Here is a 13,792-nt window from a genome sequence, read left to right as displayed (position 1 = left end):
GGGTTGCCAAAAATTATTTCAGCATCCGACTTTACCGGCGTCGACAGGGAGACGATGTACATGTCCAGGTCTCCGTCTCCGGGAGTCCAGGAGACCAGGAGTCCGCCCACGGCGTCCGTCAGACCGGACCGAGGAGACAAGCGGAGGTTGCCCACCGGACTGGGAACTGAGGAGGAAGAGGCGGAGTCAGGGGACGGAAACCGCGTGACGCGAAGGAATTTTTAAACGTTAGAGGACATCGCGGACGCCGTCGTCTCACCTGTCCGTCCCTCGGCGAACTGAGCTCTCTGGTTGGGTCCGCTGAACGTCGACACCACGATCTTGTAAAGGCGCCCGGGCGTCAGCGAGGTCAGGCGGTGGCGCCGCGCGTCGCTGCCCAGCGTCACGGGCGGGAAAACCCGCGTGTCGTTGAAGAGCAGCGTCACCTGGAGGCAAAACGACGTCACGACAATTTAAATAATGTATGTCAGTCAGTAGTAGTAGCAGCTAGTTGCTTATATACTTGGCTAGTTAGGAGTAATAGTAGTCAGTGACTTAGTTGTTAGTAGGTAGCTAGCTAGCAGGACGACAGTTTGTTTGTAGTAGCAGCAAGCTAGTAGTTCAGCTTGTTAGCTAGGCAGTCAATTAAGACAGTACTTCTAGTTGCCTAGGTACTTATAGCTAGTTAGAGGCAATAGTAGACGTAAGTTAGTCAGTCAGTTAGCTTGAAAATGCCGACTCACAATTCTCAACTAGCTACACATTAATTAAACTTGAGTAGTATGTGAAGAAATGAGGAAAAACAGTAGTACTACTTGTCAGTTAGTAATAGTAGTTAGCTACTTCTGCACTTAGCTGGTTAGTAGTAGTCAGTGACTTGGTTGTTAGTAGGTAGCTAGCTAGCAGGACAGTGAGTCAGCTAATATGTAGCAGTTTTTTTTAATAATTTAAATAATCCACGTCGTGAAAACAACAGTTCAGTAATCTCAATCTGAAAGCAAGAAACAACACCTCGTAATGATCCACGTCTCCGGGGGCGGGGCTCCAGGTGACGGTCAGGTCGCTCGTGCCGGCGTCGCTAAGCGACAGGTCTGTCACCGCGGCTGGAACTGGAGATAAACGTGAACAAAACTATCAGAAACTGACGGAGGGAGCGTTCGTGTGTAAACAGCAGCAGAGCCAGGGTGGGCGGAGTCATTTTCGAGCAGTAGAATTCACTCTTTTTTGGTCGCGTTGCTTTATTAGCTCAATGTTGCCGACTGAACGTCGCGACGATCGAGATCTAAACGAAAACAAACACTCACAGGTGCGTCCGTCGGTGGAGACGCTGCCGACGTCGCCGCCGCTCCGCGTCTCCACGGTGACGGTGTAGAGTCGCCCCGGCGTCAGCGACGAGAAGACGCACTCGTTGTGTCCCGCCGAGACGCTCTTGTTCTGCAGGACGCTGTGGTTGTAGCGGATCAGGACCACGTAGCCGTCCAGGTCGCCCGCCGCGTGACGCCAGTACACCTGAACGCAACACAAACACACAACATACAGAGTTTAATGACGTGACAACTGTAAAAAGAAATCAAGCAAAATAATATTTTTCGCCCCCTGGTGGCTGGCTGCAGTATAGCGCCATGTTAGCATAGAAAATAATGCTATATTTGTTCATTTTTGTAGTTATATTTATAAAATACACGTTAAGTGTTTTTTTTCTTTCATTTTCTGGCGGTTTATTTTAAAAGCGTTAACCTCACTCGAAACAAAATCGGGTTCCTGGTGTAGATCGGGCAAAGACATTAGCATCAGTTTCCGTTAATTTTACGTAAAACAAATATATTTCTACTTTCTGTTTGTAAATCGAGAAGAAGTGGAGACAAAACGCAAATTAGCGAATTTTCCGGGTCCAGTTACTCACGCAAGTGTGATCACTAGATCTTTAAATGACTAGCATAAAATGCAGCCGATGCCTTCTCTCTTAGAGCTAACGCTAACCCTAACTACTTTCACAGTAACGTGCGATTCGTCGACACATTTTTCTGGGTTGTTACGACTTCCGTGGCTAAGTTTTGGCTCCGCCCTCTCAGCTCAATTTTCGCACAACGTAAACATAACTGTACGACATTTCTGACAACGAGACAACATCGCGTTACACAAACTTTTTTTGCTAAAGTTGAAAATATCTTTGCGAGAAATATTTGCGTAGTGTTTGGCGAGAATGCGACATTTAATTTTAACGTGCACACAGTAGCAAAACAACGATATAGCCGATCAGATTATTAGATTTTCCGATAAATCGTACGAACAACAGATGTTAAAACCAAACCTTGAGGAAGTCGTCTCTTGCAGAGTGAACAGCTGTCGGGTTCTGTACGGTCGCAGGTTCTGAAAAAACAAACACATTTTTTTTTTTTTAAATAATACGACAATTATACGTTAAAAAAACTAGCAGAATCTTAAATATTAAGCGCGTCGCCTCACGTGTTCGCGCCTGCACGGCGGTGGCGTTCTCCAGGCCGCCGCTCCTCGTCACTATGACGACCGAGTACAGACGCCCGGGCACCAGCGAGCTGAACGAGCACTCGGGCGGCGTCGACGAGCGCGACACGGCGAGCGTGTGCACGACGCGGCCGCGGTCCAGCAGGCGCACCAGGTAGCTGTCCACCGCGCCCTCTGCTGGACGCCACGACACGTGCAGGGCGTCCGAGCGGCCGCCGTTAGCGACGGTTACCTCGGAGACGGAGGCCGGGGCTGAAGGAGGGAAAATTAACACGATTAAAAAAGTCAATGAAAAGTTAGTGACATAAAAACTGTAAGACGGTGTGAACACATGAATTTTTGTTGCTTTAATTTGTGAACGTGTGAATTTTTTGGGTTAGGGTAACCCTAACCCTAACCCAGTTTTTTGTCTGAAATTGTGAACACTTTTAAATTGTGAACACATGAATGTTTTGTTTAAATTTGAAAACACATGAATGTTTTTGTCTAAATTTGTGAAAACATTAATTTTTTGTTTAAATTTGTGAACGTGCATTTTTTTCAGTTTTTTGTCTAAATTTGTGAACACATGAATGTTTTTGTTTAAATCTGTGAACACGTGAATGTTTTTGTCTAAATTTGTGAACACATGAATTTTGTGTTTAAATTTGTGAACACATGAATTTTGTGTTTAAATTTGTGAACACATGACTGTTTTTGTTTAAATTTGTGAACATGTGACTGTTTTTGTCTAAATTTGTGAACACATGAATGTTGTTTAAATTCGTGAAAACATGAATTCTGTGTTTAAATTGTGAACATAGACTGTTTTGATTTAAAATTTGTGAACACATGAATTTTGTGTTTAAATTTTGAACACATGAATATTGTTTAAATTTGTGAACACATGACTGTTTTTGTTTACATTTGTGAACACGTGAATTTTGGGTTTAAATTTGTGAACACATGAATTTTGGGTTAAAATTTGTGAACACATGACTGTTTTGGTTTAAATTTGAAAACATGAATTTTTTGGCTGCATAAATTTGTGAACACATGCATTTTTATCCAGTTTTTTTGTCTAAATTTATTTTAATTGAAGCACAGATGGATTTTCTTTCCAATTTAAATGAATTTAAGGGTAGAAACTTAAAAATACAACATCACACTTTACTCAACAATCATCATTCATCTTTAAATAACACATTCATTCATTCATAGGATTCATTTTTTTTATTTTCGTGGAAATTCTAAATGAAGAATGTTTTACAGTGCAGTACTGCAGGCGGCCACAGGGAGGAGTCACAGGATCACACACTGAGCTTTATTTGAACGTTATCTATCAACCAATAGAAGGTCATCTGTGGACGAGAGGTCAGTATGTGCGTGTGTGTGTGTGTGTGTGTGTGTGTGTGTGTGTGTGTGTGTGTGTGTGTGTGTGTGTGTGTGTGTGCAGGAAGCCTTTGAGCAGGGCGTCTTTGTGAGTGCGGAACATTCCAGACGTTCTCTGTGGTTTTTTGTAACCATTGTTCTAAAAAGTCTCTGATGTTATCAGCGACACACACACACACACACACACACACACACACACACACGCACACACACACACACACACACACATTTTATTAATTAATTAATTAATTAATTAACAATATTAATGCAAAATATAATGTACTACATCATAAAATGTGCTTAAAAACAGTGCTGAACAAATGTTATTACACCATCTGTCATAAAAACGAGGAAAATAAACAGTAAATATTTCAGAAAATCTTTCAAAAAGTTGTTTAAAACTAAAAAAAAAAGTAATTTATTTGCTAAATAGACAGAATTCACCTTTTTATTCCTGAAATTTGAGCTGGAAATGAATCAAGCGAAACATTCAACCACTCAAACTGATGTTTCTGCTCATGAATGTAAGTAAATAAGTATTATTTCACGTCTTAATCAGGAAATAATAATAATTAACTATTTTTGTCTGTGTTTTTTGGTCAAACAGTTATAATAATAATTATATTTTAGCTTTAAAAATATCATTTCTGGCTTTGTGAAGCACTGTGTGTTTAAAAAATGTCTAGTCTAGTCCGTCTTTTTAGACGTCATAAATCACGTTTAATTCAAATCCCGTGTGTTTTGAGCTTTAATTACGATATAATCCTGATTATTTTGGCAGAGATCGGGTTAATTTTTCGGGGTCACAGAGTTTTTCCTGTAACAGCGGAGAGAGTGTTTTTATTGTCTGAAAAACAATAAGAGTCCGTCTGACCTGGAATAACACACACACTTATATAACTGTGTGTGTGTGTGTGTGTGTCTGTGTGTTCCAGTGCTGAAAAACTCATGAACGTTGACGTTAAATGCTCCAAAAATAAAGATAATTCAGATTTAAACTCTCTGGAATCACTTCCTTTCATTAATGTCTACTTTTTCTGGAAAATATAATGAATATAAATCCAGAAAAGTGTCATTTCATAACATTTATTGAGTAAATAAAAGCAGAAAAGCGTCCCCTCACCCGTCCTCGCATCCAGACCGATGGACTTCGACTGCAGACGTCCACTGACGGTGGCGGCCTGCAGCCTGTAGAGGGCGCCGGGCGTCAGACCGGTGAGAAGCAGCGAGGACGACGCGACAGGGACAGTGAAGTTCTGGACGAGGACGCTGAGGAAGACGAGGAGGAGGACGGTTTATAAACTCGCTCACTCTCCCACACCAAACCCAATAGAGAAAACCAGCGATTTTAGCTCACGGGGGACACAGTAAGCTGCTGGTCCGCTGCTGCCTCTTGTGGTCACTTTGTGTCACCGAGGTTAACCCGATTTAAAAATTTTGAAAAGCCGAATTTGCAAAATAAGACACTTGAATGCACTCATGGCGGCAAGAAGCGGATCAACGACTCCTGCGTTGCGTGACGTCAAATTACGTTAAAATCAGTGGTTTTCTCTATGGGGTTTGGTGTGGGAGAGTAAAACTTCAGTTTCCTGTTGGAAAAGTCTGTCTAACAGTGAAATAAAGACGTGTGAAACGCGTAGGGGGGTGGAGCTACGACTGCTACACACACACACACACACACACACACACATTCTTGTACTTGCTGCATACTGAGGACTGTGTTGCTGACAAAGTGAGGACCAGCATTTCCACTTTATAAATCAACACAATTACAAATATCTACTTCATGAATGACATCTATAAAGAACTACTGGTTGCAGTACCATAAAATGTCTGCAGGTGGAGCCCCAGAGCAAAAAGGGCTGGAAAACTTTTTCGATATTTTTTTATTTTTAGTCCAAAATTTGACAAAAACATCATACTATACTATGTCGTCCAAAATTTGAAAAATCTTTGACAAAACATTTTTGGTCCAAAATTTGAAAAAAAAAAATTGGTCCAAAATTTGACAAAAATGTCATACTATACTATGTCGTCCAAAATTTGAAAAAATATTTGACAAAAAATTTTTGGTCCAAATTTTGACAAAAAAATGTTGGTCCGAAATTTGAAAAAAAAAAAATTTGGTCCAAAATTTGAAAAAAAAATTGGTCCAAAATTTGACAAAAAAATGTTGGTCCGAAATTTGAAAAAAAAAAAATTTGGTCCAAAATTTGAAAAAAAAATTGGTCCAAAATTTGAAAACAAATATTGGTCCAAAATTTGAAAACAAATATTGGTCCAAAATTTGAAAACAAATATTGGTCCAAAATTTGAAAACAAATATTGGTCCAAAATTTTGACAAAAACGTCATTCTATACCATGTCGTCCAAAATCTGATTTTTTTTTTGTGAAAACAAATTAAAACAAAGTGAGGACCGGCCAAAATGTCCTCACTCCGTAAAATTGACCTCACTTTGTTGGTTAAAAACCCTCACTGGTCCTCAGTATGCTGCAAGTACAAGAACACACACACACACACACACACACACCTGTCTCTCAGCAGCGTCAGTGTGTACGCGTCCACGTCTCCCGGCGGTTTTTCCCATGATGCCTTGAGGCTGTCGACGCCCGAGCTCCTCAGAGAGACGGTGCTCAACGCCATGGGAACTGTAACGCACACACACACACACACACAATCCAGTTAATACTCACATGTGAGGACCACAAACTAATAATAAGAGTCCATCTCCTCTATTGATTTATTGATTTTATGGATTATGCCTTTACTTACTTTATTATCATAACAAATTACCCAACTGTTTTTATTCAAATTTCAAATTTAAGCGTCCGTTAAAATCAGTATCACGATGTTTTTGTGGCTAATTTCAATAATTGTGAACACACAAACACAACAAAGTAGCTCTTTTGTTTTTTTTTTTTTTACAAAAATCGAACATAAAACACATTATTTACAGTAAAGAAACACTTTAAATGCAGTCATTGACTCATAATCCCATAATTCCTCTAAAATATTGTTATTTAATCAACTTAAAGGAGCAGTGTGTAGGATTTAGTGCCATCTAGAGGTGAATTTACGTATTACAACACACACACCTGTCCTGCCCTCCACGGACACCGTGGTGTTCAGGTTGCCGCTCATGGTCGCCACGGCGATGGCGTAGCTCCTCCCCGGCGTGAGCACGTTGAACGTGCACTCCCTCATGTTAGGCTCCACCTCCCTGGTGTCCACGGTGACGTTATCTGACGCGGGACGGGCGGTTAAATTTGTCTGATTTTAATTTAATTTGTCTCATTTTTTTTTTTTTTTTTAACGTGAACTCATTTTTTTTTTTTTTTTTTTTTAATTTACCGTGGAGAATGACCAGGAAGTAGCCGTCACGTGACCCGGAGGGGGCGTGGCTCCACATGGCGCTGAGCGAGGTCTCGTCGGCGTGTCGGATGTGGAGGTTTAACGCGGCGGCGGGAGCTGCACACAGGAAGAAGAAGAAGAGGTTTTTTTTGTTGTATTTTCTGTCAAAATAAAGTGTTTTTTAAAGGAATAGTTCAATTTTTTTTTTTTACACTACGTCATTTAAGTCTACGATATCTTTAAGAACACGTTCACGTCTTTATTTCACTGTTAGACAGACTTTTCCAACAGGAAACTGATTTTTTAAATCTCCCACACCAAACCCCATAGAGAAAACCAGCGATTTTAGCTCACAGGGACACAGGAGCTGCTGGTCTACTGCTGCCTCGTGTGGTCACTTTGTGTCACTGAGGTCAATCTGAACCAAGTTTTTTGAAAGCCGAATTGACAAAATAAGACATTTGAAGTTAGTGATGGAGGCAGCAGTGGATCGACAACTCCTGTGAACTCCTGTGTCTCTGTGACGTTAAAATCACTGGTTTTCTCTATGGGGTTTGGTGTGGGAGAGTGAGTGGTTTACAAACTTTACATATACACAAGGAAAACACAGATTTTAGCCTCAAATATCAAATGAAATCCACGTCAGGTTCAGTCTACGACATCTTAAGAACACGTTCACGGCTTTATTTCACTGTTAGACAGACTTTAACAACAGGAAACTGACGTTTATAAACCACTCACTCTCCTCACACCAAACCCCATAGAGAAAACCAGTGATTTTAACGTCGCAGAGACACAGGAGCTCACGGGAGTTGTCGATCCACTGCTGCATCCATCACTAACTTCGAATGTTTTATTTGGTCAATTCGGCTTTTAAAAACCTTCGTTCGGATTTACATCAGTGACACAAAGTGACCACAAGAGGCAGCAGTAGACCAGCAGCTCCTGTGTCCCTGTGAGCTAAAATCAGTGGTTTTCTCTATGGACTTTGGTGTGGGAGAATAATAATAATACACTGACACTTGTTAAGTGGTTCTAAAAACCCTTAATTCTCCCTTAAAGTCATTACAACGCGTCGTTTCCCAACCTGTGGCGCCGTCACAGCTGCTCTCGGCCGTCAGTCCTCCGCTCTCCACCCTAAGCTCCGCCCTGTACGTCTTCCCGGGCGTTAGCTCCGCCCCCGAGAACGCAAACTCCACCTCCCGCGGCTCCACGGCGGCGCTGGCGATCCGCCGCGCGCCGTCGAACAGCGACGCGGTGTAGTTCTCCCAGCGGCCAGCGGGCGGCGTCCACGAGAGAACGAGGCCGCCGCCGCCGCCGCCGGAGGAGGAGGACGGCGTCAGGGCGAGGAGAGACGCTGCCGCCGGCGCTGAGGATGACGAGAGGAAAAACGATGAAGAAAAGACGAGCAAAAGAAGGTGAAATAAAGGAAGAATCCGCTCACCTGTGCCGACGCTCGTCTCCGATTGGCTCGTCAGTTCGCCGCTGCGCGACGTCACCGTCACGCCGTAGGCGGAGCCCGGGGTCAGGTGACCCACGGCGACCTCCGTGGCGTCGGGAGGCAGCGTCGTCGTCGTCGTCGTCGTCGTCTCGCCGTCGGACACGGCGACGTCGATGGCGTCCAGGTCGCCGCGGGGGCGTGGCCACGACAACGCGAAGGCGGTGCTGTTTCGGAACGCGACGGTGACGTTGGAGACGGGAGATGGAGCTGGAAAGAAAAAAATTACTTTAAGACGTAAAAAAAAAGATTTATTTCTGTCGTTTCTCTCTCTCTCTCTCTCCTTACTCGTCCGAGCCTCGATCGTCCGGCCGCTCCGCAGGTCGCCCGCCTCCGTCGCCATGGAGACGCTGTAGCGCCGCCCCGGCGTCAGGTCGGCGAGCGCGTGCTGCGTCGCCGTGCTCTCCAGCGTCTCGTTCTTCAACAGAGCTGAAGACGGAGGGAGGGAGGGAGGAGTCAACGAGAGGTCACATGACACGGGACACGAATAACGAGAACGATACGAGCTTTAAAGCTGCAGTACGTAACTCTTGTCGATGATGTTATCGTCTGTTTAATCTCTGTGAACGGAAAACTGTCCTCGTCAGGTGAGCAGCGTCCTCACTTCCTAAAAATGTCCTCATAATGTCTTAGTTTTCTGGAAATGGCAAAACTATCAGACTTGACTGACTTCCTGAAAAAGTCCTCACTTATTAAAAATGTCCTCACTTCCTAAAAATGTCCTGCTCACTTTGTGAAAATGTCCTCTCTTCATAAAAACGTCCTCACTTCCTAAAAATGTCCTCCTCATTCTGTGAAAATGTCCTCACTTCCTAGAAACGCCTCACTTCCTAAAAAATGTCCTCCTCACTTCCAAAAAATGTCCTCCTCATTTTGTGAAAATGTCCTCATAATGTCCTCACCTCCTAAAAATGTCCTCCTCTCTTCCTAAAAACGTCCTCACGTCCTGAGAATGTCCTCCTCACTTTGTGAAAATGTCCTCACTTCCTAGAAATGTCCTCACTTCCTAAAAAATGTCCTCCTCGCTTTGTGAAAATGTCTTCACTCCCAAAAATTCCCTAATTTTCTAAAAATGTCCTCCTCACGTCCTAAAATTGTCCTCACTTCCTGCAAATGTACTCACTTCATGAAAAAGTCCTCACTTCCTAGAAATGCCCTAATTTTCTGGAAATGTCCTCCTAACTGTGTGAAAATGTCCTCACTTCCTAGAAATGACCTCACTTCCTAAAAATGTCCTCACTCCCTAAAAAATGTCCTCCTCGCTTTGTGAAAATGTCCTCACTTCCTAGAAATGACCTCACTTCCTAAAAATGTCCTCACTTCCTAAAAATGTCTTCACTTCCCAAAAATGTCCTCCACGCTTTGTGAAAATGTCTTCACTTCCTAAAAAATTTCCTAATTTTCTAAAATTGTCCTCACTTCATGAAAAAGTCCTCACTTCCTGCAAATGTCCTAATTTTCTGGAAATGTCCTCCTAACTTTGTGAAAATGTCCTCACTTCCTAAAAATGTCCAAAAATATCAAAACTATCAGACCTGCCTGAGGGAGCGTTTGTGTGTATACAGCAGCAGGGCGTTTATAAGCATTCACTTCTGAAACCTTCGTGTTCACAGTCAAAGTCCAACCTTTTTTGCGGTCGTCTCGCTTTACTCGCTCAATGTTGCTGTCGCGTCCGTCAAATCACTTCCTGTGTGCGGCGCGATAATGTCACCGGGCGACGCGAGATCCAAACACTGAAGGTAACGAACGTTTTTTTGTTGATATGGCACAGTTACGTACTACAGCTTTAAAGGGGGCGGAGTCATACCCATGTGACCCGGACTCTGAGGCGGTCGCTCCCACAGCTGCAGCCTGAAGCGCTCCGTCCTCCCTGGACCGGCCTGCCACGACAGAGCTAGGCTGCAGCAGGTCCTGGAGGTCACCTGGAGGTCGCTGACCGCCGACGGCCCTGACACACACACACACACACAGGGTCAAAGGTCAAAGGTCAAAGGTCAAAGGTGAGTACAGTGTATGAAGTGCTTTCAAGAGAGCAGAAATAATCTTTTGTTGTTTGTTGTTAGGACCAGGTTCTGGTCTCCATGAGGACTTGAGTACTGGTCTAAAAATGTCCTCACTTCCTTGAAAATGTCCTCACCTCTAGCTAAAGCGCTATGGACATGTAGCATCAGACACGTGACCTAATTCATCAGTCATGTGACCTTAAATATCAGTCATGTGATTTACATGTGACCTTATTTTTCAGTCATGTGACCTTATTCATCGGTCATGTGACCTGTGAAGGGTCACATGATATTCATCAGTCACGTGACCTTGTTGTTCAGTCACGTGACCTTGTTGATCAGTCACGTGACCTTGTTGATCAGTCACGTGACCTTGTTTAGCAGTCGTGATTTACATGTGACCTTATTTATCAGTCATGTGATTAGCATGTGACCTAATTCATCAGTCAATGTGACCTTATTTATCAGTCATGTGACCTATTTCATCAGTCAGGTGACCTTGTTGATTAGTCGTGATTCACGTGACCTTATTCATCAGTCATGTTACCTTATTTATCAGTCATGTGACCTTATATATCACTCGTGTGACCTAATTCATCAGTCACGTGACCTCGATCAGTCATGTGACCTTATTCATCAGTCACGTGACCTTATATATCAGTCGTGATTCACATGTGACCTTATTTATCAGTCATGTGACCTTATTTATCAGTCATGTGACCTTATATATCACTCGTGTGACCTAATTCATCAGTCACGTGACCTCGATCAGTCATGTGACCTTATTCATCAGTCACGTGACCTTATATATCAGTCGTGATTCACATGTGACCTTATTTATCAGTCATGTGACCTTATTCATCAGTCATGTGACCTAATTCATCAGTCATAGTACACTAACGCGACTTTTAGTCGTGACCTCCTCAAACAGGTAAAAAAAACAAAAAAAACCTATGAGCAGAGGTCATGTGATCACTGAAGGTCATGTGATCACTGAAGGTCATGTGATCACTGAAGGTCATGTGATCACTGAAGGTCATGTGATCACTGAAGGTCAGTTTGTCCACAAAGATAAGAAACCACCAACTCCAGAGTTTGGCCTCGCAGAGAGAGAGAGAGAGAGACGGTGACTGTCGGGAGTCGACTGGGCGCAGCAACACCCGGTTTCCTCCACACACACACACACACACACACACACACACACACACACACACACACACACACACACACACCCTTTCCCACAAAACAAAGAAACAATGGAGGCAGGAAGTAGCCGAACCCCGAGTTCTGCCCACGATGGAAATACACACTGAGAGTCCAACTTCTGTTCTGGACATTGGCCAGTGTGGACGTGTACACACACACACACACAGACACACACACACACAGACACACACACAACCACACACACACACACACTATCACTCTCTCAGCAGGCCAGCGGTTCCTGTAGCTAATCGCGGCGCTACAGAGAGGAAGCTACATGACATTTAACTCCGAGACGCAACACGAGACGGCCGCTCAATAACAACAACAACAACGACGACGAATCCCCGCGCTAAAGACGCGGCGCGCCGCACAGCTAGGCCGCGCCGCTTCAAGCGGCCAGAGGTCACACGGACACAATAGAACACTGTAAAAAAGTAAAACGCAGTGTTAAAATACTATATTACGTGTAAAAATCCAGCTTAACTTGTTGTTCTACTATCATGAATGCAAATACACTGACAAAAGTCCAATTTTAGTCCTATTTTAGTCAGACTAAGACAATAATTCAGTTTTATTAATATCATGGAAACACGCTAGTCCGGCTAAAATCGAGGTAGTCTTAGTCGGACTAATGTACCTGGATAATTCATAGTCTGATTTCTTCTGCACGTATACTGTACGCTTAGTCGGACTGGAGTTGGACTGGAGCCGGACTGTAGTCGGACTGGAGTGGGACTGGAGTGGGACTGGATTTGGACTGGAGTTGGACTGGATGTCCTTCCCCGGTTTTTGATCCGGAAGTAGAAGGAGATAACGACGTATAAACTGCGGTACTGTTGACGTAAAAATAACCAAAAAAACGCGATAGCGTCGGCAAAAACGAGAGCTACGGAGAAGACGCACTTATGGACCATCGAAGAGACGATCCATCATACCGTTGTTAAGTTAGCGTTATCGTTTCTGTGACGTAAAGGTTGACAGGAAACTGATTCAGTACTAGCTTATAGAGCTATACTGCGCCACCTACGGAGGCGGAGTCAGACGTACGCTGCGTTTAAATCGATTTTCTGCTCCGAAGAGACTTCGCAAGTAGTCCGATCTTCCTGTCTTAGTCAGACTACGGCCTTAGCTTAGCTCGATCAGACCGTGCACGCAAACGAAACCGAGCGACTTCCGCGACCCCAAAACCTGGCGTTACGACGCCACCCAGTGTACGAAGCGTGAACTGCAATCAACACAACAACACCATGTATTTCACATAGATCGGCGAGGACTCACTGGTGTGCAGCGTGACGTTCGCCGCCTCCTCGTCCGTCTGGGACTGGACCTGCAGCTCGTAGGCGGTTCCAGGCTCCAGATGATCCAGAGTACACGTGAAAACCTCTTCTTCTTCTTCAACTTCTTCAACTTCTTCTTCTTCTACGGTCGTATTCCGGCCGTCCTCCACCGACGGCCGACTGGTCACCAGGTACTCCGATCCCATCCCGAACTTCACCTCCTCCTCCTCATCCTCTCCCGGACGACCATCTGCAGTGGCGTTAGTCTCCGGCTCTTCGCCTCCTTTCCGCCTCCGCCTGCATTGAGCGTAGTCTGCGCCGGCGTCCAGCGACGTGACGATGAAGGAGCAGTTCTGTCCGGTCGTGTTAACGGTCAGCGACACAGAGTCCAGACGAGACACGGGTTCAGATAAGGAGATGCTGCACAGAGCCGTCTGGTTGTTCCCTGCAGGAGCTGCAGAGGTCACGTCCTGACAGGAGACACAACATCAACGTCAGCCAACGGTTCAAGTCAAAAGTTACGTGGAACCAAAATGTCCTTCTGGGAGATCTTCTGTCCAGAAGATCTCCAAAATATTGTTCTTGAAGATCTTCAAAATATCGTTCTTGAAGATCTCC

The 13,792-nt window shown here is 44.2% G+C and overlaps 2 protein-coding genes across 2 annotated transcripts in view; both read right to left on the bottom strand.

Moving 5' to 3' along the window:
• The window catches only part of LOC310938170 (histone H3.2), a gene marked incomplete at its 3' end in the record, with an annotated part of 195,261 nt that overhangs the window by 111,424 nt on the left and 70,045 nt on the right, over positions 1–13,792 (bottom strand). The window lies entirely within an intron of this gene.
• The window catches only part of ptprb (protein tyrosine phosphatase receptor type b), a 44,930-nt gene that overhangs the window by 26,676 nt on the left and 4,462 nt on the right, over positions 1–13,792 (bottom strand). The window contains exons 2-16 of the mRNA XM_083902589.1: positions 13,176–13,644; positions 10,493–10,633; positions 8,974–9,114; positions 8,632–8,895; positions 8,275–8,556; positions 7,188–7,304; positions 6,932–7,078; positions 6,367–6,484; positions 4,958–5,103; positions 2,446–2,715; positions 2,291–2,349; positions 1,284–1,488; positions 991–1,088; positions 260–425; positions 36–166 (exon numbers count right to left, since the gene is read on the bottom strand). Coding sequence (XP_083758715.1) covers positions 36–166; positions 260–425; positions 991–1,088; positions 1,284–1,488; positions 2,291–2,349; positions 2,446–2,715; positions 4,958–5,103; positions 6,367–6,484; positions 6,932–7,078; positions 7,188–7,304; positions 8,275–8,556; positions 8,632–8,895; positions 8,974–9,114; positions 10,493–10,633; positions 13,176–13,644 — 2,754 coding nt within the window. The remainder of the gene's footprint in view (positions 1–35; positions 167–259; positions 426–990; positions 1,089–1,283; positions 1,489–2,290; positions 2,350–2,445; positions 2,716–4,957; positions 5,104–6,366; positions 6,485–6,931; positions 7,079–7,187; positions 7,305–8,274; positions 8,557–8,631; positions 8,896–8,973; positions 9,115–10,492; positions 10,634–13,175; positions 13,645–13,792) is intronic.

Source organism: Microchirus variegatus, assembly GCF_963457635.1.
Source record: "Microchirus variegatus genome assembly, chromosome: 16".
Lineage (NCBI taxonomy): Eukaryota > Metazoa > Chordata > Actinopteri > Pleuronectiformes > Soleidae > Microchirus > Microchirus variegatus.
The sequence above is the reverse complement of the archived record's forward strand: the minus strand, read 5'-3'. Positions and strand labels throughout refer to the sequence as shown.